At 43.4% G+C, this 24,629-nt stretch overlaps 1 protein-coding gene across 6 annotated transcripts in view; it reads right to left on the reverse strand.

The window, feature by feature from the left end:
* exd3 (exonuclease 3'-5' domain containing 3) overlaps positions 1 to 24,629 on the reverse strand; it is a 102,041-nt gene that overhangs the window by 62,549 nt on the left and 14,863 nt on the right. For 3 of the 6 annotated variants that reach the window (XM_055659982.1, XM_055659984.1, XM_055659985.1), the window contains 6 exons: positions 20,699 to 20,763; positions 16,975 to 17,145; positions 15,105 to 15,272; positions 8,163 to 8,216; positions 6,531 to 6,670; positions 3,245 to 3,345 (listed from right to left, as the gene is read on the reverse strand). In XM_055659982.1, the coding sequence (XP_055515957.1) occupies positions 3,245 to 3,345; positions 6,531 to 6,670; positions 8,163 to 8,216; positions 15,105 to 15,272; positions 16,975 to 17,145; positions 20,699 to 20,763 (699 nt within the window). The remainder of the gene's footprint in view (positions 1 to 3,244; positions 3,346 to 6,530; positions 6,671 to 8,162; positions 8,217 to 15,104; positions 15,273 to 16,974; positions 17,146 to 20,698; positions 20,764 to 24,629) is intronic. The other 3 variants (XM_055659986.1, XM_055659987.1, XM_055659988.1) reach the window with 1 other exon arrangement.

Consider the following 24,629-nt stretch of genomic DNA (forward strand, 5'->3'; position numbering starts at 1 on the left):
GTTGAACGCAAAGCCTGTGTTTATATGGAAAACTGACCTTGGAGCACAAGCTAAAGAGACTGCCCAGTGCATAATAGGAAGGCAGGCCCAGGCTACATTTGAAAGCAAAACCTAGGGCCCATGTAGCTGGATGGCAGAAGAATCAGAGGAGAGCTGATAGCCAAGTGAGAGATAGGTTACATGCAAATAGGGAGATGGGGAACTGAGCTCGATGGGATTGCTCTTACAGCAACTATTGACTTGATGGGCCAAATTGACTTTTTCCATGTTATAATGGGCTGAAAGTGGAGCCCAGGGTAGATGTTGAAATTTGAGGAACAATGGAAACAGGTCACACCCAGGTATACATGGTGTATTATGGCTGACATGGTGGCACAATGGCAAGTTGAAGAACAAGACGCAGATTATTATCTGAATGATGTCAGATTAGGAAAAGGGGAGGTGTAACAAGACCTGGGTGTTCTTGTACATCAGTCATTGAAAGTAAGCATGCAGGTACATCAGGCAGGGAAGAAAGCAAATGGCATGTTGGTCCTCCTGTAGTTGTACAAGGCCCTGGTAAGACCACACTTGGAGTATTGTAAGGATGAGAGGAGACCTTGTAGGAACATATAAAATTCCTAAGGGATTGGACAGGGTAGGTGCAGGAAAAATGCTCCCGATGTTGGGGGAGTCCAGAACCAGGAGTCACAGTTTAAGAATAAGAGGTAGGCCATGGACTGAGATGAAGAAAAACTTTTTCACCCAGAGAGTTATGAATCTGTGGAATTCTCTGCCATAGAAGGCAGTGGAGGCCAATTCACTGGATGTTTTCAAGAGAGAGTTAGATTAACAGAATCAAGGGATTATGGGGAAAAAGCAGTATAGAGGTACTGATTTTGGATGATCAGCCATGATCATATTGAATGGCAGTGCTGGCTCGAAGGGCCAAATGGCCTACTCCTGCAGCTATTTTCTATGTTACTATGTTTCTTATTCAGGGATATTAGTTCAATCTAGTCCTTGGGTGCTGTGTGCATTGAGTTTGCACATACTCCTCATTCCCGTGTGGGTTTTCCTGGGTGCTCTGACTTGCATCCCCATCCTAAAAACATGCTGGTTGGAAGTTAATTGCCTGCTATAAAAGGCCCTGTGTGTAGATAGATAGCAGGAGAATTAGGATGGAATTTGCGGGTAAATGAGAGAGAGCAGTTTACCAGGAAATTGGTGGGTAAATGGGATTGCCGCGAGGACCAACAAAGGACTTCTATGTCATGAGATATATGCTAAAATGCCAAATATAGTAAACAGAGCTCAGAGGACACGCATATAGTGCCCAAAAGCAACTCTGGAATGGAGAGTCCAGTGTTGCTGTATACAATGGAGAACCCACTGTTCATGTGCAAGTTGGAAAGTCCACATTCTGTACATAGAACAGGGACCCCATGGTCTCTGCTTAGAATGGGCCCACTGTCCCATGCAGCCCGCTGTCCGTCTGTGGAATGGGCAGCCCGCTGTCCATGTGTGAAACGGGGAGCCCAATTTAGAACAAAGAACAGAAGCCTACAGCATGGGTACAGGTCCTTCAGTCCACCCTGTCTGCAACAACCATGATGCCAATCTATCTAATCCCATCTGTCTGCACATGGTCAATACCTCTCTATTCCTTGCCTCTTCATGCATCTAAATGCCTTTTAAACATTACAATGATATCTGCTTCCACCACCTGGTCTGGCAGCATGTTCAAATTATCTACCACTTACTTGCCTCGTAAATCTCCTTTGAACTTTGCGTGTCTCGCTTAAAACCTATGCCCCCTAATATTTGAAAATTCTATTAAAAAAAGGCAGGTCACCCCCTAAGCCTCTGACGCTCCAGAGAAAACAATCCAAGTTTGTCCACCCTCCCCTCATTGTGACAATCCAAAAGAATGGAAAGGCCGATATACATAGCTTTCTGCAGTGGAACCAGATGGAAGCCTTAATGCCACGTCTAGCTGTGGTATTGTAGCACACACTTCACCAGCAGCATTCTATTATCATCAAATGCTCTTAATATGCCCTTATTACTCATACATGTAGGGAAATGCAAAGATCATGATCAATTTGAAAGTGCACATTCTTTCTCCAGATTTGACTGTTGAATGAGCTGATCCTAGTTTCTGCACCTTTCAAACTAACTGATTCTAATCTTTGTTCATTGTCCAGCTTGAGACATGATTCAATTAAAAGACCAACGATGCCCAGTTTGAGCTCAGTGAGAGGACCTGGGAGCTCAGATTGCCGTGGGATTGTCACCCAGCAGCCGTGGAGAAGACACACTGCCATCTAGCTGAATTGCAAAGCACAAGCAGCAAGATTGGGATTCAAACACACACCAAGATTCAAGATTCAAGATAGATTTAATTGTCACATGTGCCAGATGGCTCACCAGAGAAGATTTATCTTCAAACATGATGCCGATAACTACGAACTAGCCAATGTTATACAGCATCAACTGAAGTTTGAACACATTGCATTCTAATATTACCTACATTCCAATATGTTTAAAGTAGTTTCCGCCCTTCTGCAAGGGAGGTGCCGTTAACACAAGTTCTAGTTCTCTGCAGAGAGTGGTCACTGTGGCCACAAAGACAGCAAACAACAAAAAGTAACCAAGGTCACACAGAAATGTACAACTTTGATAAACATATTACTTTCCTATGCTGTTTCCAAGAATTTGTGATGCAGAAAGAGGCCAATGAACCAAATGAGCCACCTTCTTGAACAGCGGCAGTCCTTCTGGTGAAGGTGTTGGGAATGGAGTTCCGGGATCATGAAGGAATGGTTATATATTTCCAAGTTTGAATGGTATTGAAGCAGCGAACATGATGATGATGGTATTTCCACGCAAATGCTGCTCTCATCTTTCTTGATGGTCAAGGTCACAGTTTTGGGGGGCACTATCAGAGTACTTGAGGTGAGGAACCAAACTGCATGTTGCAAATCCCACACATTACCGCTATGCTGGGCCATGATAAAGTGAATGAGTGTATAGGGTGCAATTCCATACTTCCATATGTATAGGGTGTAATTCTATAATTCCATGTTACTTGTAAAGGGTATCTAGACTTGTACAAATATGTAATGTTCCAATGGTACAAGATGAGGAGTAATGTTAGAGGATACAAAGGATTTCACTGGTGTAACATGTAATGACTTAAGAGCTTGTTCCTAAAAATAAATTAGTGGTGAAAGTCCATACCTCGTCTTCACCTCATACACACCTGTGCCAAGGCCATAACGTTCCATTAGTCTGAACACCAATTTACTTAAGACTTTATAATTTAGTTTATCGCATCTCAATCGTGATAGTTTTCCATCATGCCTGGCAGAAAGAAACAGGATTATAACATTGCGATGACACATGAACATTGAAGATCCAATCTCAGCCTATCTTTGTGAAATATGTCTCTGTGAAATGAATAGAAATGTGCATCTATAGAATATCTTTAAGCCCATAGGATGTTCCAGGGTACATCATAGGAACATCATAAAACAAAATTAAGTAGGAAGTTATGTATAGAGATACAAGACCCAAGCTCTTTAAGATTTTGGCCTCGACTCTGCTTTCCTACCTTATCATAAAACGGTCTTTGCAGGAAAGAACTGCAGGTGCTGGTTTAAATCGAAGGTAGATACAAAATGCTGGAGTAACTCAGTGGGACAGGCAGCATCTGTGGAGAGAAGGAATGGGTGTGTCGTTTCGGGTCGCGACCCTTCAGGCAGCAGTCTGAAGAAGGGTATCGACCTGAAACGTCGCCAATTCCTTCTCTCCAGAGATGCTGCCTGTCCCGCTGAGTTACTCCAGCAGTTTGTGCCTACCTTTGATAAAAAGGTATTTAATGTCTTAGCAGGCATAAACATGTGTATCCCAGGCTGCCAAGGGAGGTAGTGGAAATAAAGGAAGAGATTGCTGGGGCCTTGAGCGAGCAAATCTTTATTGGCCAGAAGCCATGTGCCTTATAACCAATCGCCAGACATCAAATGTGGTAACTTTATTCATGAGGATAGCCGAGATAATCCAGGTAATTACGGTCCAGCTAGCCTAACATCAGTGGTAGGGAAATTATTGAAGGCATTTTGAGAGACAGGATTAAACTATAATTGGGAAGGCAGTGAATGAGCAGGGATAGTCAGCATGGATTTGTTGGCGAGAGACCATGGAACAGTTCCCTCAACATAAATTGCAAAATCTTGGAATGCATAGGATGCTTAGACAACCATAATATGATCATGGATTGTTAACTTTTTATGAAATAGAAATATTGCTTGATAAAATTAATGGTGTTTATAACTAATAGGGTGAGAAGGGCAAACATGGATGGGGTGTATTTGGACTTTTAAAAGCATCTAATGGGGCACCGTGTTGCATAAAATACGTGCTCACAAGTTTAGGGTTCATAATAGCGAGGATAGAAGATGTATCTAAGGCCAGGAGAAAAAGAATAGAAATAAATATGTTATTTTCAAGTTGGCAGGCTGCCACAACTGGCGACCAACAGGGAACAGCATCGGGCCCCGAGTTATTTGCAAGAGCTTTTTATGGCATTGCTAAAAATACAGCATAAAGCACCCAAATTTGTTGATGATACAAAGCCAGTGGGAAAGTCAACAATGAAAAGAAACCAAACTGCCTGCAAATGGGTTAATGAAGAGACCAATTTGATGTTAGACAGAGCATTGTCTATAGATAAACAAGATTTTGAATTTAACAGAACCAGAAAAATAGAATGCTTTTAAATTAGAAAATAATAGATGCTGTTACAGAGTGCAAGCTAGTCAAGCATGGATAGAAAATAAAACAGATGCAGGAAGTAAGTAGGAAGGCAAATTTATTGCAAGGAGGTTGGGGAAACAACCTTGAATAATGTTTACAGTTCTGCGATTTGTGCTGAATATGAACTCATCATACAGTCATAGAGTACCTTTGGAAACAAGACCTTTGCCCCGCCATGCCCATGTCAACTATAAAATACCTATACATACTAATCTCATTACCAGTACTGGCGATTCAAGTGCTTGTCTAGATACTTGAGTTTTGTGAGAGTCACTCCCGCTACAAATACTGGCAACCTATTCCAAACTACAGTTTTGAGGATTACAAAAAATACTTCCTCAGATCTCGAAAAAACATACTCCTTATTGAAATGTACACCCTTGGTCTCAGACACTTTAGACATGCGGGGAGGTTTCTTACTATCAGAATATCCCATCTATGCCTCTCATTATTTTATACGCCTCTATCAGGTCCTCTCTCAGCCTCTTTAGTTGCACGGAAAATCCAGTCCACTTCATAACCGCAGCGTTCCATCCCAGACAACATTCTGATCTTGGAGGCGGTGGAAAGGAGATTGATTCATGACATGAGGAGACTGTCTAATGGAAACTGACAGAATAGGACTGTTCTATTCTCACCAAAGTTTAGAGGAAGGTGCACTCCTTGAGATAGAGTAGGGTGAATGCTGGGAGGCCGTTTCCTTGGCTGGGAGAATTTAGCATAGGAGACACAGTCTCAGGATAAAAGGTTGGCTATTCAGGACCAAGATGAGGTAAAACGTATGGCTTTTGCACTCAATTACACTTTCAATGAAAGCCAACATACTATTCAAGTCCTTAATTGCCAAGTTAACTTTCAGTGACTAGTGTACTAACTCCCAGGTATAACTCCTCTGAACAGTTATACCTTTCAATTTCTCATCATTAACAAAATACCCTATTTTTCCCCAAGGTGGCGTAACTCATATCTTTTCTTCCTCTGCCACACGCTTCCTCATTCATGGACCCCACCTATTTCCATCCAAAGCTTCACTACATCCTCCTCACAACCTGTATTGTATAACCCTTTGCTACTTTCCAAACTGTGCAAACTGTTCTATGATCCATGGAAGATTGGTAGATGACATCCAGTGCATTCACTGACTTTGTAGCCAGTTCTCTCAAATTCATCGCCTTCCTTCCCCATCTCCAATTCCTCCCCCACATTACTCGATCTCTCCACTATCCCATCCTCCCCAACGCTGCACCAACCTTCTCCATCTCCAGCCCCTACCCTTCCCCACTCCACTCTCTGCCATTTGCTCCCCTATCTCTAGGCTCTGCCCTGCCCTTCCCAAACTCTAGTCGTAGCCCCACCCCCTCCCCCCATCTTCAATCCCTGCCCCACTCCCCAGTCAACACGAAATGCACTGGTACCTTGCTCTGCTGGCTATTTTCACGCCTGATTCAACAAGCACAGTGGGACATGGAGACAGCACAGCTATGAGCTGAGGCCCGTGCTCGTGCAGGCTGTAAGTGTTCTCACTTCTATGAAAAAAGCCCTGGTAAAGGGAAATGATGCAGATTCAAGCTACTGTTCCCACTTCATGAGCACTCTCAGCCATTGCTTCCTTATGCTATCCGCACTGAGAAAGGCTGGCATAACACAGCCATTTGGCAGCACCACGGCATTTACCCACTCAGCCAGGCCAGGCAGTTGTTGAGCCTCACACAGTGACGACCCTGGAGGAGTACCTTTGGATGCTTCTTGTGTTATCAATTGGGTAGCACAACGAATCCAGTGCTTGTAGTAAACGTCCCTGCAGCTCTGGATAATCATCCACGTACACCTCCACCAGGCTCATATCATCCTGAAGGAGCAGGGGAATGCACATCTGCACCAAAGACAAGAAACTCACATTGAGACTGGATTCTCAGTTGAATGAAAAGAGATATTCATCTGGACACTGAAATGCTAGAAAAGGATACATTTATTTGGGTGTTTAGAGTTAATTGATAAAGAGTGAAGGTTTTAGCATTAGGAATTTTTTATTTCTCAGGAAGACAAACAGGGGCAAAGAAAGAGAGATTCGGAATGACAGAGGGTGTAAATAAGAGAAATTCCAAACACAGGAGAAAACAAGCGGAGTGTGAGAGTGATAAAGGCACAGCAAAGATACTTTCAGAAAACAGGAGCACAGCACAGTGATCATACATCAAACGTCCAGTTGCATGTAATTCTAACTCTCTTTCCCACTTCCACAACAACTGGTCTGTCCTCAGCTTTCTCCACTGCTACGGAGAGGCAAAATGAAAATTGGAAGAACGACATCTCATATTCTATTTGTGTAGCCATTGACATAAAGATTGAATTTTCCGACTTTAGCTAACCCACACCCGTGTGCTCTCCTCCCACACACACACTCGCCTGTTCACTTTTTTTTAAATTCTCCCTTTATTCGTTCCTCTCATCTACTCCTCCCACCCAGTTCCAACTGCTCACCATTCCTTCCCCATCTGGCATCATCCATCCCCTACCAGTCTCTGTCTTACTTCTCCATATACTGCTACATTCTGGCAATCTTTCCTGCTCCGTCTTAAGCCTGAGGCCGTGCCATGACCTGAAACCTCCCTCCAGAGATTAAAGGACGTTAAGCTTGGAAATGTACCAGATTGGTGCTAATGTCTTATAATTTAACAGCATGAACAAGAAGCATTTTCTTATCCCCTTTCCAAAATCAGCTCTAAACTGGATTTACTGTTTCATCCACCTCTACCCCATTGAGGACATTGGACTTTGTCTAAGAAACTGATGTGCTACAAAGCTGAGAACTATATTCTGCATTCTGTATCTTCCCCTTTGCACTATCCATTGTGTTTGAGTTTGAACTGATTGTATCTATGCATGATATATCTGATCTGTGAATAGCATGCAAAACAAAGCTTTGCACTCTACCTCAGTACATATGACAATAATAAACACAAACCATACGCCCAGTGCACAAGGAGTTCAGCCTAAAAACTCCCTTAGTTAAGTTAAGTTTAGTTTAGAGATACAGCATGGAAGCAGACCCTTCGGCCAACCGAGTCCATGCCGACCACTGATCGTCCATTTAACTAGTTGTATGTTATCCCACTTTCACGTCCACTCCCTACACACTAGTGGCGATTTACAGTAACCAATTAACCTATAAACCCGCATGTCTTTGATCAAACATCAGGATTGTACCCGGGCCTCTGGCGTAACCCTCCAGCTGCGCCGCTGTGCCTTATTCCAGTAAATCATCAGACCTAGCTTAATCAGCAGTTACATCGATCTGCGATGGGCTTTTGCCATCTTTCTACTAACTCCTGCACGTTGTAATGTGAATTGAGTACTCTACTTACCTCCTCTATGTTCAGATGTGATTGAAGATTCAACTTTATACTCAGTACCACCGCCTGTGCATCAAGAAGAGACATATTCAGGATCTCAAAATATTGTTATCAATGACATTACAATACAAAGTCATTTTTTGAATGACCTTTATTTAAGGCAGAGAAACCTTGCACTTTCACTTAGTGTGACACTGAATGCAATAATAACAATAGTACACGTGCTGGTCAATCCCATTCACTGAAGTACCCACCCCTTCAGCTCAATGAAGTGATGTGCTCACAAGACTAGGAAAGGAAGAAATCAATAATTAATTTGAACAATTTTAAAGCCAACAGTGGAATAACTTTTAGTTAAGAGGGGCTTCAAGGAAAAACCAGGGAACGATAGACCAGTGGACCTACCTCAGCAGTAGTAGGCAAGTTAATGGCAAGGATTCTGAGGGATAAGATATGTATGCATTTGAATTGACAGGCTGATTAGGGATTGTCAGCATGGTTTTGTATGTGCAAGATCATGTCATATAAACCTGCTTGAGTTTTTTGAAGCAGTAACCAAAAAGGTTAACAAGGCCAAAACTGTTGACATTGGTCTATATGGACTTCAGCAAGACCTTTGATAAAGTTTGCACGATAGGCTGCTCTGGAAGCTTAGTTAGCATGGGATCCAGTGAGAGATTGTCGATTGGATAGAGATTTGGCTTCATGGAAGGAACCAGAGGGTGATGGTCGAAGGTTGTTTCTTGGACTGGAGGCCTGTGACTAGTGGTGTGCCTCGGGGTTCAGTGCTGGGCCCATTGCTGTTTGTGGTTTATATCAATGATTCGGAGGAGAAAGTACAAGGCATGATTAGTAAATTTGCAGATGACCCTAAAGCGGTGGTATTGTAGATAGTGAAGATTGTTATCAAAAATTACAGCAGGATCTTGATCAGCTGAGCAAATGAGCGGAGGGATGGTTACAGGGGTTTCATGTAGATGTGTGAGGTGTTGCATTTTGGAAAGTCAAAGCTTCACAGTAAATGGTTGGGTAATGGGGAGTGTTGTAGAGCAGAGGGATCTAATACAGGTACATAGTTCCCTGAAAGTGGCATCACAGGTAGAGAGAGTGGTCAAGTAAGCTTTTGGTACATTGACCTTTATCTTTCAGGGCCGAGTATTAAAGTTGAGATGTTATGTTATTGTTAGGCTGCATTTGGAATATTGTGTTCAGTTTTTGATCACCCTGCCAGAGGAAGGATGTCCTTAAGCTGGGAGGAATGCAGAGAAGATATACAAGGATGTTGCCAGGACGTGGCCTTGAACTATAGGGAGAGGTGGGCAGCTAGGACTTTATTCCTTGGAGCACAGGAGGCTGAGGAATTATATTAAAGAAGTATATAAAACCACGAGTGGAATAGACTGGATGATGCACAGAGTCTTTTACCCAGAGTAGGGAATCAAGAACCAGAGAACATAGGTTTACGGTGCAAGGGGAAAGATTTAATAGGAACCTGATGGGCAATTTTTTCGCACGGAGGGTGGTGGGTATATGAACGAGCTGGCAGAGGAGGTAGTTGAGGCAGGTACTATAACATCAGTTAAATGACATTAGGACATGTACATGGATAGGAAAGGTAGAGGGATACGGGCCAAATGCGAGCAGGTGGGACAAGGATACATGATGCATCTTGGTCAGCATGGACATTGGGCATAAGGGCTTTTTCTGTGCTGTATGGCTAACTTTTATTATTCATAAAAGGTGCATATCTGGGTACAGCCATGTTTATTTCCATTTCTCCTCCAGCCTCCCCCTGCTGGTAAGTTACATTATGACAACCCAAGGCAGACAAATGTACGACTCTACCACATAATAATAATAATACCTGTAGTAATAATCGTAATATCTTTTATTGTCATTGCAAGTCAGTGCAACGAGATTTAGTATGCAGCTTCCAACCAATGTAAAAGAAGAGTAAAATAAATAAATAGCTGTGTGACGTGACCATTCGAGGGAGACGGTCCAGGGGGGATGGGGGGCACTGAGCAGGGACGGTTCAGAGCCGCTATAGCTCTGGGAATAAAGCTGTTTCTGAGTCTGGAGGTTCGGGCGTAGAAGGCCTTGTAACATACAGCAAACACACGTCAACAAATTATACAACTCAATGTACTGCACTCTTCCCCATAAATGTTGGCTGGACCCATAAAATACAATGGTTGAGACAAAATGGCATCCTTGGGATCTTTACAGGCAAGATCCAAATTCAGTGGACTTTCACGCAGACTTAAGAGTCAAATTATTTTGTGACAAGGGTGTTTGTGACAATCTCCCCTTTGTAGACCACGGACAAAATGATCCTGGAGGGCATCATCTGGTAATGCTTCAAAGCCACTGAAGCTCTCCAGGTGCTTCAGTGCAATGATGTCGTCAGCAATGAGTTCCTCCTTGGTGCAGGCAGTGAAACTTGAAATGTTCTGCAGTGAGAGCGGTTTGGGCTTGAGTTTCAAATACTGTGCAAGAGAAACCCATTCATTTTATTGTTGCAACCAAAATCTGAGGGAGATCTAGAGACAAGGATAGACGCAAAATGCTGGGTACTCAGTAACTCTGCGGGACAGGCAGCATCTCTGGAGAGAAGGAATGGGTGACATTTTGGGTCAAGACCCTTCTTCAGACTGATGTCAGTGGAGTGGGTGGTACAGAGATAAAATGTAGATGGAGACAGTAAGACTGGTAGAACTGTGAAGGGGAGAGGATGGAGAGAGAGGGAAAGCAAGGGCTACTTGAAGTTAGAGGTCAATGTTCATACTGCTGGGGTGTAAGCTACCCAAGCGAAATATGAGGTGCTGTTTCTCCAATCTGGGCTGGGCCTCACTCTGACAATGGAGGAGGCCCAGGACAGAAAGGTCAGAATGGGAATGGGAGGGAGAGTTAAAGTGTTGAGCAACCGAGTGATCAGATAGGTTTAGGCGGACTGATGTGTTCAGCGAAACGATCGCCGAGCCTGCGATTGGTCTCGCCAAAATACAGGAATCCATCTTGAACAGCGGATACAGTAGATGAGGTTGGAGGAGGTGCAAGTGAACCTCTCTGCCTCACCTGAAATGACTGTTGGGGTCCTTGGACGGAGTCGAAGGGGGAGGTAGAGGGACAGGTGTTGCATCTCCTGCGGTTGCAGGGGAAAGTACCTGGGGAGGGGGTGGTTTGGGTGGGAAGGGACGAATTGCAGAGGGAACGGTCTCTGCGGAAAGCTGAAAGGGGTGGAGATGGGAAGATGTAGCTGGTAGTGGAATCCCGTTGGAGGTGGCGAAATTGTCAGAAGATTATGTGCTGTATGTAACGGCTGATGGGGTGGAAGGAAAGGACAAAGGGGACTGTTCTTGTTACGAATGGGGGAAGGGGGAGCAAGAGCGGAGCTGTGGGAGCCTCATCTATAATGGAAGAGATGTTAGTGTACAAAAAAAGACAAAGTGCTGGAGTAACTCAGCAGGTCAGGGAATATCTCTGGAGAACAGGTTAGGTGACATTTGGGGTCAGTGTCATTTCTTTAGACCGATGGGGGGGGGGGCGAATCTAGAGAGAGGAGGGGCAGGATTACCTGCCAGGCTTTGTCCTATCCCTCCCCTCTTCCAGCTTTCTTTCCCCCTCTACAACAGTCTGAAGAAGGGCCCCAACTCTTTACTCCAGCACTTTGTGTCTTTTTCTGACCGATCTATATGGTCCAAAATAGTAAAGAATATATTTACCAATTTTGCATCTGCAGTATTGTTTGCCAACCACTATTCAAAACATTTCAAGTAAGAACCACAGTCTTCTTTTCATCCTTCACAGTGTCATACTTGCCCAGTTGGTAGCATGTTTTTCAACTTGCAAGTACAATGGTAGAGTCATGGAGAGATAGAGCATCAGAAAAGGCTGATGAGTCAGGAGTGTTTTATTGTCATATGTCCCAAAACGGTAAATGTCACAGAAGTGGTTATTATTTGAAATGACTGGACTGAAGACCATATGACTATAATATACCAATTAACTGACAAGACATAGTAGTCAAACATTCATTGCGGTACACAGTAACAGAGTCACACGTCGAGGATAGAGGTAAAGTTAGATTCATTCTCCGTCAGGGACGGCAGACACATGGGAGATCCACCAACCGCACAATCCCCCACATTTCACACACAATCCTAACATGTATTGCTGCCCCTCCATCGTCACAGGCTTAGTAGAAGACACTGGTGACTATTGTATACAATAACTGTCCAATCCTCGAGCAATCTTCCTTTTAAAATTCGTCAAGCATGCTGCAAGTATCAAATCCATGCCACCTATCCAAGGGGTCTTTTTGATTTCCTCTATTCACATATTTCTTTGCAGAAAAATAACAACATTGCTTCAACGAAGCTCACAAGTAACACCTACATGAGTGTGACTACAATAAATCACCTCACCATCCTTCCTAATAATGCAGTAGGTTTTGTAGTAATGTATACCCACTTTTTATTTATAATTTACTTGCTCAACAATTTAAATTCCTCACTGTGCTGGTTGAATCTGAACTTGTGTCTCTGGATCGTCAGTGCTTCACTGCCAGACTGGCTTTTCCATTATGTTTTCCAGGTAATGCAAGTTGTGTTAATGCATTGTTTACAGTCCCTCCTTTATATCAAAGAGAGTTAAGAATGGAAAAATAGGTTTTATAAAGGGAGGACTTTGGCTTGGAACAGGAGCAAATCTCGGATTGGTCTAGTTCTTCTATGGCAATCCTTTGGGATTGAAGGTGAATTGCTTGCACTCCAACTTTATGAGTTCTGAGGTGTCTAATGTGGGAAATGCAGAGGCTTCCAAAGGTGGGGCACAGAGTGGCTCACAGGGCTGGTGGGGGTCAGTTTGTGAGGCAGTGCACTCTTTCCATCCTTCGCACGGGATTTCTGCGTGCTCCAGTGAAAGGTTCTCGACACCATTTCAAATGCTCCTTCGCTGCTTTGAGCAGCCATGGGTGGGCCTGAGATTTTCACGATGCAATGGGACTGCCACAGTAATCCACCATAGAATGTATTGCTCACGTTCCGAAGTGTTTCTCTGCCAATTACAACAGAAGTGCATCTTCTGACCCTCCTGGGTACAGTTCCTCTTCATCAAAGCAGCTCATCGTTTTGTCACTTATCTGAACAAACTGAAAACTCAAGGGGTAATGAATGTCGCCTGAAGCACAGCAAAGATTTCCACAGCACCAGACCAACAGGATTGTACACAGTGCATGAAGAGTTAATAGCCGGCTCCGAGAAAGTGCACAATAACAGCTTCCAGATAAAACCATGCAAATGACCGACAGTGAGCCTTCAACACGGCCTCATTATCCTGTCCTTTTGATACAAGTTGCAGACAGAATTCCCGGGATACATTAAATTCTCTGCAAAAAAAAACCACTTTGCTCAAATTATCATTCTTTTCTGCTCAGCAACTCAACAGCAAGGCAAGAGCACGGACATGAGAGAGGTTTTGTGTTTTCTTTCCCCTTGGACTCAATGGGTCAGAACGATACAGCATTGATAAATGATCCCAGCTGTAACAAACAATGCTGAGCAGCAATCCCAGAGGGAGCTTTCTACTTCTGTCTGTAAAATATCACTGCTAATTGCATTGTGATACCTTCAAATCAAAAGTGACACATTTTTGAATATGGATTTTCAGCAGATCCAGTATTATCACAGGGTAGTGAACAATGCCAACTTGCCTTGATGCAACAGAACAGTTACAAGAATTTATTTTCTACTCCAAGGAATGTGTAGAAATTGCTGAAAAATCTCACTAATTCACACCCTCTCAGACACTGAAGTGGAGCAGATGACCACATCAGACAAGCTGCTCTGTCAACCATTCCCTCTGCTCATCCTGGCATACCTTGGAAGGTACACAAAAATGCTGGAGAAACTCAGCGGGTGCAGCAGCATCTATGGAGCGAAGGAAATAGGCAACGTTTCGGGCTTGGCTTGCCCGGATATTTGACTATTTCATTATTAGAACACTTTCTGCGGCCATTCATCCCTTCCAGTCTATGCTATCTCTCCCCAGCCGAGCAATGCAACAGTCCTGTTCCCCCTCTTATTTGCATGAAGCCCTTCAACCAATTCTCTCTCACGTCCATCAAATCCCCCCTTTGATTCTATTACCATTTACCAACACTCAGGATAATTCACAGTGTTAATGCCAATTAACCCACCAGCATCACTTCAGGGGGCTGCAATGTGCCATTTGTTGCTTCCATCTCATAAAGGGTCTTTGAATTGAATATAATTTGAATTGTACAGGATTACAAAACTTAGGCAACAAAGTGCAAATGTCATGACACCAAATCAGATTTTGGGGACTGATATACTTTGGAGCAGAATCAACAACAACATTTCCAATTCAATTCAAAAATGCAGGTAAGGACTACGTCATTTACCAACCTGGGTGCAGGTGATGGGATTGCAACATGTCCAAGCAGTGAATGAGGGGACTGATGCTTAAACACCATCATGCAGTTTTCATTGACTAATACCTCGTTAATAACCTGAACCTCAAAACGCAAGCTGCTCTGAAATGCAATACGGGACAATCCTTTGGGAATTGCAGAGGGTGGAATTGGAGAAGCAAGAAATCAGATGGTGTTAGCAAGGGATAGGAAACTGTCTTGTTATATTGCCAAAAATAATAGTAATATATGAGGCACATCTGTGAATTGTGAGACACGAACCAAATGTGTAAATTATCACATTCTGCAATGGAGTACGTCTGAATGTTATTCAAATGTTCATCAAGAAACTAGATATTTCTGGTCTCTTTCAAGCTTTCTTTTCAAAATTCAAAAGATATTGGTGGCTGACAGGGAAGGCACTAGTCATTTCTAAATGAAACCAAACAACAGTAGTCTTAGGCGGAAAGTTATTAATAACCGAGAAAGTGATTTCCATACAACAGTATGACAAGCCTCACCTCCTTATACTTGTTCTTGATGCACAGATCCTCAATCAGGCTGAGCAGGGAGGATGTATCAGCTTTATCCACTTCAAACAGGGAAACCAGCGGGTCCAGCACATTGGTTGGAACCACGGTGAGCAAAGCAAAGACTTTTGCCTGCAGCAGGTTTTGCTTCTGGCATGGCTTTAGCAGAAAGATGTGGAGTGGATAGAGAAAATAGAGGAAGAAGCATTAAAATGCTATTCCCAAACCATTCACAAAAGCAACTTGCTGTTTAATCTGAATAAACAAAATTATCAGTAATAATCACTGTTCATACACAAATACACACTGGAAATTGCACACATTTAATACTCAACGCTAATCATCAATCAGCAACTACACAGAATCGCAACAATCAATGACCACAACTGCGGACAATCAGTATTGATCAGAACACCATCACATGCCACTACCATTGATCAGAGCAATTCATGCACACAATCATTGATCAGCTGCAAGAACCACTGCTACATGATCAATTATTGATTAGCACTATGTTAAAATTCTGTCACACTCAGGTCCTTGGTAATGCCAGGCTGTTAGATTTTCCACACCATCGAATGTTATTCCTATTAACAACCAAGACATATTTAATTCACAATATTTTAAATAATTTTTCCAGTGATCCGGGTAAGTTTAAAAGGAGCCTGGGAACAGGGGCTCCGATGATTTGAAAGGAAGTGTGGCAACTGGAGCCCAGTGGGTTGAAAAGAAGCATGAGACCAGGGTCATAGTGTACTGAAAGGGAGCGTGAGAACTGGAGCCCCAGTGCATTGAGAGGGAGTGTGGGAATGGGAGCTTCAGTGCATTGAAAGGGAGTGTGGGAACTACAGCCCCAATGCATTAAAACAGTGTGTGGAACAGGAGCCCCAATGCATTGAGAGGGAGAGTGGGTACTAGAGCCCCAGTGCATTGAAAGGGAGTGTGGGAACTACAGCCCCAATGCATTAAAATGGTGTGTGGGAACGGGAGCCCCAGTGCATTGAAAGGGAGTGTGGGAACCACAGCCCCAATGCATTAAAATGGTGTGTGGGAACGAGAGCCCCAGTGCATTGAGAGGGAGTGTGTGTACTAGTGCCCCAGTGCATTGAAAGGGGGCGTGGGAACTGCAGCCCCAGTGCATTGAAAGGGAGAGTCACAAATATCAACTGGTGAACCAAATGCTAAACCACTGGGTTTTTTTAATAGTAGGACAGCAAATTATCAGTTTTATTTCATACACAATCAACGGTTAATCATTACGTACTCACGTCATTAATTATTATTGAGCAGAACTCACCCAAATATTATTTTTCTCACTTGATTTACACATGATCATCACTGACCAGAATGACATAAACATGATGAATCCATCATACATGATCATTGATCATAACAAATCATATACCAACAAATTATTGATCAGAACTATTGTCAGAAAGCCATTTATCACTGAGCAGCAGTTCTCTCTGGTGGTTATTTATGAGCCTTCTTATCTTTATTTGTGTACCTCAATTACAATCAGACAAAGCTTTGCACCTATGGACTTCCCATAAACATTTTTGAACAGGGAGTCGTGCATATTTGACACCTAGAAAGGCAGAGAGATACATCTATGTGTTTTTTAAAACTGTGATATGTTCGCATGATACTAGGGAGAGAGAGGAAAGAAAGCACCACTCCTCCCCCCCTACAAGTTACTGCTTGGCAGTCCAGACTGATGTGGATTGTTTGTAATACTAATGACCACTCGGCTCCAATACTGATCACACTATCTCTGATCATCCTGCCTCCAGTCCTAACATCCCCCAAACATTCCCTGTGATGTGATGCTGAGCGTAGGGCCAATGTGCAAAATGCCAACCTGCTGGGCGCTTGCATTGTCTTTTATCCAACTATTAAACTGGTCAATCAGATAATGTGCCAGGGACTGTTTCTTTCCCTTTTTCCAGTCGTTGCAGTTCTCCAGCATGATCAGGAGACCCTCCAAAGGATCAGCGAGGGAGGCAAATCCTCGCCTTGCTTCTTCCGGGAGCTGGGGAGACAAAGAGAGGGTGAACAAAACAAAAGGAAAGCCCTTGATCTAAACATCACAAAAAGAGCCTACTAATTTATTCAGCGAGGTAACTGTTACTCTCCGTCCCCCATCCCGCTTGCTGTGACAGTGCACGGCAATTCAGATTCCTTAACACTTCATTTCACTTCAACATCAGCCTGTGCAAAGCCAATTGTCTGCACTAATGAACCCGTAAACATGCACAGTGCCACAATGTGCTGCACCATCACAGACAAAAGGTGCTTTCAACGCCAGGCAGTCACAGGGCAGACAGACGCTTTATAGGGAGCTGCTTCATAGACCAAATTCCTTCAAACCCTTGGTTGGAGGAAATGAAGAATGACGACATGAAACAAGCCGGAGGGAACAAATGTGCTCACTATCTTTCTGCAGTCTGAGCGCTCTGTGTATCTCATTCTGTATTTGGGCCCGCCCTCCAACACTAAACGTTCACATGGAAAACATGGATCACTTCTCATAGTCAGTTCTCACCGAACACAGACATTAATGATGAAATTCAACACCGCCTTCAAAGCACTAGCGCTGACTTTGGTTTAATGAAGAAAAGTGTTTGAGGATCAAGACCTCAGATCTGACACTAAACTCACGGTCTGCTGGTGGATTGATTGCCTTCGGTCTATATGCTCCTGGAACCTGGACTACCTGCAGTGGGCACGTCAAGACATCGAAAACTACCAATAAAATAGTCTCTGCAATAACTTTCAAATTCACTGGAAGGATTAGTTAAAAAAAAAAAAAGCAAAGTCAGTGTTTTCTCCTTTGCCCAGCATTGAGACACTAGTTACAGACATCTGGCTACTTTGTACAGATGCCTTTCGCATATCTGACACCAGACTGCTGCAACAATAGCTCGATCAAGAGCACAGGGAAAAATTACCAGGTGGACAGAAGAAAAGATTCATGGATGCCTTCAAAGGCTCTTTCGGAAAAACTAACTCCTGGGAATATCCCCTCTCTGTCTCTGTCTGTCTGTCTGTCCTCTCTCTCTCTGCTTCCACTCTCTCCGCTCTCCCACCACCCCCCACCCCCACCATCCGCATGTATATCTGTACATATGTGAACATTATATGAATCATTCATATTTGTAATATTGTTCCACAATCTCCTTAGAAACTGCAGTTGTGTACAGCAGAGAAAAAGCTTTAATACTGGGAAAAACACCAGAGAGTTTGCAGCACCACAGTAAATATCAACAAATTTAAACCTCATAATAACCATAGAGCACAACGCCCAATAACAGAACCACAACGCAGTGTCTAAAAATGCAACCCTGACATAAAACCCCAGTTACACAAACATCCACAGAGTGAAACCTAGATAGTACAAATGCCACAGAATCACACCTGATGACACAATCTCCAAAGAGCGAGACCTCTGAGAACACCAACACCAAGAGACCCCCAATAATATAAATCCCCAGAGGCTCCCAATAATACAAACCCCACAAAGTAAATCCTCAATAACACAACTCTAACAACAACACAAACTCCCATAAGGTGAAACATAAAAATATAAGCCTCCCACCGAGTGGGAGGAATTACTTTTTCTACTTAAATAAACGCCAGAATTAATTGAGGACACCTTTCAATGCAGAACTAAAGTTCAAAATCATTGGAAAAGGGCTGCTTTTACATAGAGCTATACTTCGGCGTTTATTGAGTCATGCTATTTCTTTGTACAACTAAACACAGGAATTTGTGGGGTAGGACTGTTTCTCTATTTAACTGGGGTCTAGAATTTATTATGTATTTCTTTAGAGAACTAAAGTCAGATATTTGGTGAGTGTGGGATTCTAATGCACAGTGGAAATGGATGCTGCTTTGCTTCTGTAAAAAAGAAGGAGCGGCCCAAGAGATTGGGAGATATGGGAAGTTGAGAGTGGGAATTGCAGAGCGTGAATTAACTGGAATACATGGACTGGTTGCTGCCAGCAATAAGGCAAGTAGAGTCTGAAAAAGGGTCTCGACCTGAAACATCACCCATTCCTTCTATCCAGAGATGCTGCCTGTCCCGCTGAGTTACTCCAACATTTTGTGTCTATCTTTGGTACAGACCAGCTTCTGCAGTTCCTTCTTACACAATAAGGTGTAGAAACATTGTGCCGTGCTGTGTACTTTTGTTTTTGACTCTGTTTATTTCTGTATGAAATAATGAATTCCGTATGAATTAACCTACTCAATGGAGGGATGTTCAAGCATGATAAATGCATGGGATACAAACTTGCTGCATGTGGGAACTCCAGAACAGCTTCTATATCCTGAACAACCCTGGCTGCAGGAAATGGTGTCCGTTGAAGAAAATGGAGCTCAGGGTTTTGAGCTCACATCACTGTGGTCCATCCTCGAGGTTCTGCTCTGTGCATTGCGTGTTTCTGTATTCAAGAGGATGTGGGCAGAGAGGAACAGAAAATGTAGGGATGTATTTTGGGAAATCCTTAATAGCACCTTGATCACTCATAGGCACAACATTCTGGAGTAACTCAGCGGGATAGGCAGCATCTCTGGAGAGGAGTAATGGGTGACGTTTTGGGTCGAGACCCTTCTTCAGTCAAATGTATTCGGCTTGGACACTGACGGTGAGATAGTTCCTCTGGAAAAGTAGTTACAACTAATGGGCAGCACGGTGCCGCAGTGTTTGAGCTACTGCCTTACAGTGCCAGAGACCCGGGTTCGATCCTGACTGTGGGTGCTGTCCGTACGGAGTTTGTATGTTCTCCCCGTGACCTACGTGGGTTTTCTCCGAGATCTTTTATCCAAAACTTTTATCCAAAAATACAAGAGGTAAGAAAGTGAGATAAGTAGAGAGAGGGTTTTGAGAGAGAGGAATGGCAAAATAGCATTTATATGATTCATGTACATAAGAACCCAGATGAATTCCACGTCACTAACGCAGTTGCCTATTGATCGCTTATCTGAATATCTACAGCAACCCTAACAATGCCTGAACTGCCCCAAACTTTAATTTAAGTTGCACAGTATAAGTCTTCATATTGACCACGGAGTAGTAAATCTAGTGAATCCCACTTTCACCTGGAAAAAGTGCTTGGGATTATGGATATTGGGAAGGGAGACGGTGAACAGAAAAGGTAAGGAAACAAGTGCCGTGTTTGTATTGCAGGTGTGACAAATGTAAAACAGTCTGTCATCAACTCCCACAAGTTCACCTGAGAGTCTCGCCCTCTTCTGGAAACCATAACAACCTGTTTAAAACAATATAGATGACTACTTGAATCAGTTCTGATGACAATCCGGTCATAATGCATTGTGAGATAAGGTAAAGAACTGAGCCATTAAACCAAAATGGTTAGTGATTTTCATTGCTCCTTTTCTGAGGTTTCACTCCCGTTCCTAACTCCTAACTCCACCCTCTGCCTAAATTACAATTTCCAGTGAAAACCTACTTCATACAATCAACACAAACTTACATGAATAATGCTCCCCCATGTATTGGTGCAGACACACACTGCATAAATCCAAGGCCTATTGTAAGCTTTTATCAATAGGGGGCTTACCTCATGAATCTCCCTCTTTGTCCAGCATGCTTGCAGAATGCGAAGCAAGTGAAGAGGCTCCAGGCCTGGGGAGAAATAGATTAATTGCTTGTGACAGGATGCACTTGAGACATTGTAGTATTGTTCAAAGATCTTATAGCGGATCTTTGGTATTGTTACTAAGCGCAGAATGGGCACTTTGTGTCACCTTGAAAACTGCTAACTTTCAATCTGTCACTCAAGATTAGTGGCCAAATCCCGTTCAGAATCCAAACAAACCTCCAACAAACATCACGATTGGATGATTTTAATCCTTGTTGGAGCTGCAGGACTGTAACTGCTCACTAATGCGAGAGTTGCACTGTCCAACACTATTAAACAAACTGCCACGCTACACAACGGTTCTGTGTGTTAAGTGCATCGACGTAAAGACAAGGAGCGGAACCATTTCTGAAGAGGGACCAGTCTGTGCAGTAGAAGGGAGGCTGGATTTATTTAGTCATTTATTTGATTTAATATTATTTCTCAGCCAAGTTGCCTCTCAACTTTCACCTCGTACTTACGTGTCATCAATTATTTCCTGCCACTGAGCGGTCTTTAGAATGGTTTTAGTCACAGAGGTGTATGGAACAAAAACAGGCCCATCGATCCGAGATGCCTATCCACACCAATCCCCTTTCCTTCAATTGATCCATATCCCTCTCTATCTTTTCCATCCATGTACCTGACTTTTCAAATGCTGTAATGTAGCTGCCTCTATCACCTGCTCTGGCATGTTGTCCCATATACCCAGCACCCTCTGTGTGAAAACATTCAGACCCATTACCCTTACCTGTGAAGGCAAGCAAGCTAAATACTTTCCTACCCTATCTATCTGTGTCACCATTTTCAGTGAGCTATATACTTACCTACGAGTACCTACGAATGGTTATTACCGTAATTCTCCGAATTCGAATCAAGGGAGAGTTCATGAGTAACTCGGGAAAGAGGGACAGGGCCTTAACGGTAATAGCCATTCGTAGGTACTCGGGGCTATTTTTTTTACTCGTGGACATTTTTCAACATGTTGAAAAAACGTCCCGACTTACCCGATGCCCTGAGTTCCTCCGGCTGGCACTACGAGCCGCTACGAAACATTTACGGACTCCTACAGGCTCGCTACCAACATTATCCAACATTCCCCGAGTTTGAATCAAGGGGAAAACTCGGGAGAGTTTGTGAGTAACTCGGGAAAGTGGAACAGGGCCTTAAGACGCTGAGTTAGCAGCCTTGTGGTGCACCAGTGTTGAGAATTATAATGGAGGAAGTATCATCGTCTATCCTTACTGACTGCAGTCTGCAGGTTGGGAAGACAGGGATGTAGTGGCAGAGGTGGGTGCTGAGCAACTAGGTCCCAGTATTTGGAGAATACTTTGCTTGGAATATGGTGTTGAAGGTGGAGTTATGATAGTCAATAAACAGGGAGTCTAACGTAGGTCCTTGCTATTCAGATGTTGCAGTTATGAGTGTGGAGCCAGAGAGATGACATCTGCCATGGACTTGTTTCAGTGGTAGGCAAATTGCAGTATATCTAGGCTGCTTGGGAGGCTGAAGTTGATGTGTGCCATGACCAGCCTCTCGAAGCACATGTCAGTGTCACTGGGCAGTGGTCATTATGGCACACTACAGTGCTTTTCTTTGGCATTGGGAGGATAGTGGTCATCTTAAAGCAGTTGGGAACTTCAGATTTGAGAAGTTAAAGCTGTCCATGAATGCTCCTGCCATCTGGTCCACACAGGTTCCAAGGACATAGCTGGGAACACCATACAAGCCATTTGCTCTGTAGATGCATATCTGGAAGGCCGATCTGATGCCTGTACAGGTGCACATGAAGCTGTTGGGGTGGGTGATGTAATTTCACTGATCCCTTGTTCAAAACTTGTATTGGACTTCAGTAGGATGTGGCTCTACCAGCTTATCCATATCCAAAAAAAAGAGTGAAAACATTTACTATAATGGCACTCAGAAAGAAGGGCCTAAATTATCTGCAATTGTGCAGAGGTTGGAGTGTTTTCTAATTAACGCAGAGAAAGTAATAAAACTGTAGGTGTTCAAAATTGTGGGAGGCTTTAATCGAGTTTATAGGACCTTACTTATTAGTTGCAAAGGTTGGATAATCAACATACACAGATTTAAAATAATTAATAAAAGCATTGAGGAGATTTGTTCCTTTACACATTGAATAATAGATCTAGAATGCGTTACCAGAAAGGATAATGGGGAACAGCTTCAATATCAACTAACAAAGCAAAACTAAAAACATGTTTTAATTCAAGATAAGGAAGAAATTCTCAGGAGAAATTAGTTACTAAATGCTGGCCCCAATAGCAATGGGCACAGTCTGTAAAATGGACAAATGCGTAAAATAGAACAGTTGTTGGGCTCTGGGAACAGATCAGGGGAGAGGTCTAGATCTTTCAAAGAACAGGCCTGTAACAATGGATTGAATGGCCTATGGTGCCCCTCAAACCTGCTCCACCATTCAATAAGCTCAAGACTGATTGGAGTGCAACCTCAAATCAGCTTTCACGTCTACCCACAAAAAATCTTTCAGCCTTTGCTTATCCAGCATCTATCGGCACTCGTCTTAAAAATATTCACTGCTCTTTGAAGAAGATAGTTCCAAAAACTCACGACTTTCTGCAAGAAAATAAATCCTCACCTCTATCTTAAATGAGTGACCCACCCACAGTGGCACCGTCAGTATTGCTGCTGAGGTCAGACACAATAGAAATTCTAAGACATTGAATAAATCAGCAGTGTTTTACAGTGAATCTTTAAACAAGGAAGTAGCGGTATTAGCCTTTGCTGCAGAACTTGACTGCCCTCAGCTGGTGCAACAGGACATTCACTCTTTATTTCTGTCTAAATTCTCCGGACCCATGTACAATTGTGCAGGGGTTCAATTAACTTGTACTGTTCTGTGAACAGCTACTGGAATTCTGTCACAAATTGTGCACCAATTGGGACCTTTGTAGTTTGTAATTTATAAAAATGATTTGGATGAGAATGTAGATGGTACAACAAGCAGGTTTGCTGACGACTCAAAGAGTGATAGAGTTGTCAGCAGCAAAGAAGGTTGTCCAGGGAAGGTTGTCCAGGGATACAGCAAGACATAGACCAGCTGGAAAGTTGGGCAGAATGGTGACAGATGGAATTTAATCCTGATGAGTGCGAGGGGATGCACTTTAGGATGTCAAATTCTGGTAGGACATGCAGAACAAGTGGCTGAGATTTTAGAAGTCTAATTAATGTAATGAAAGATCTTGTGCTGCAAGTCCATAGTTCCATAAAAATGGCAACACAGGCAGATAACCTCACTAATCTCTTCAACTCCTCATTGTCCCAAGGAATTGTCCCCTCCGCTTTTAAAACTGCTGCTGTCACACCAATCTTAAAGAAACCTGGTCTTGATCCCTCCCCTCTCATTAACTACCGCCCAATCTCAAACCTCCCCTTTCTTTCAAAAACCCTGGAGCGTATCGTTGCGTCGCAACTTCATTCCCACCTCCTTGCGTATAACCTACTTGAACCCCTCCAATCTGGCTTTCGCCCCCTCCATAGCACAGAAACTGCTCTCCTCAAAGTCCTCAACGACCTCCTCACCTCTGCTGACACCGGTTCCCTCAACATCCTCATCCTCCTCGACCTGAGCGCAGCCTTCGATACAGTGAACCATAACATCCTGCTCACCAGACTCAAAGACCTCGGCATTGAAGGCTCTGCACTCAGCTGGCTCCGTTCCTACCTTTCCAACAGATCCCACTTCATCTCTCTCCACAACCACACCTCTGCTACAGCCACAGTCACTCAAGGCGTTCCCCAAGGCTCCGTACTCGGCCCCCTCCTCTTCATCATCTACATCCTCCCCCTTGGTCAGATACTCCGCCACTTCAACCTGGACTTCCACTGT

This window comes from Leucoraja erinacea, chromosome 31 (genome assembly GCF_028641065.1).
Source record: "Leucoraja erinacea ecotype New England chromosome 31, Leri_hhj_1, whole genome shotgun sequence".
Classification (NCBI taxonomy): Eukaryota; Metazoa; Chordata; class Chondrichthyes; order Rajiformes; family Rajidae; genus Leucoraja; species Leucoraja erinaceus.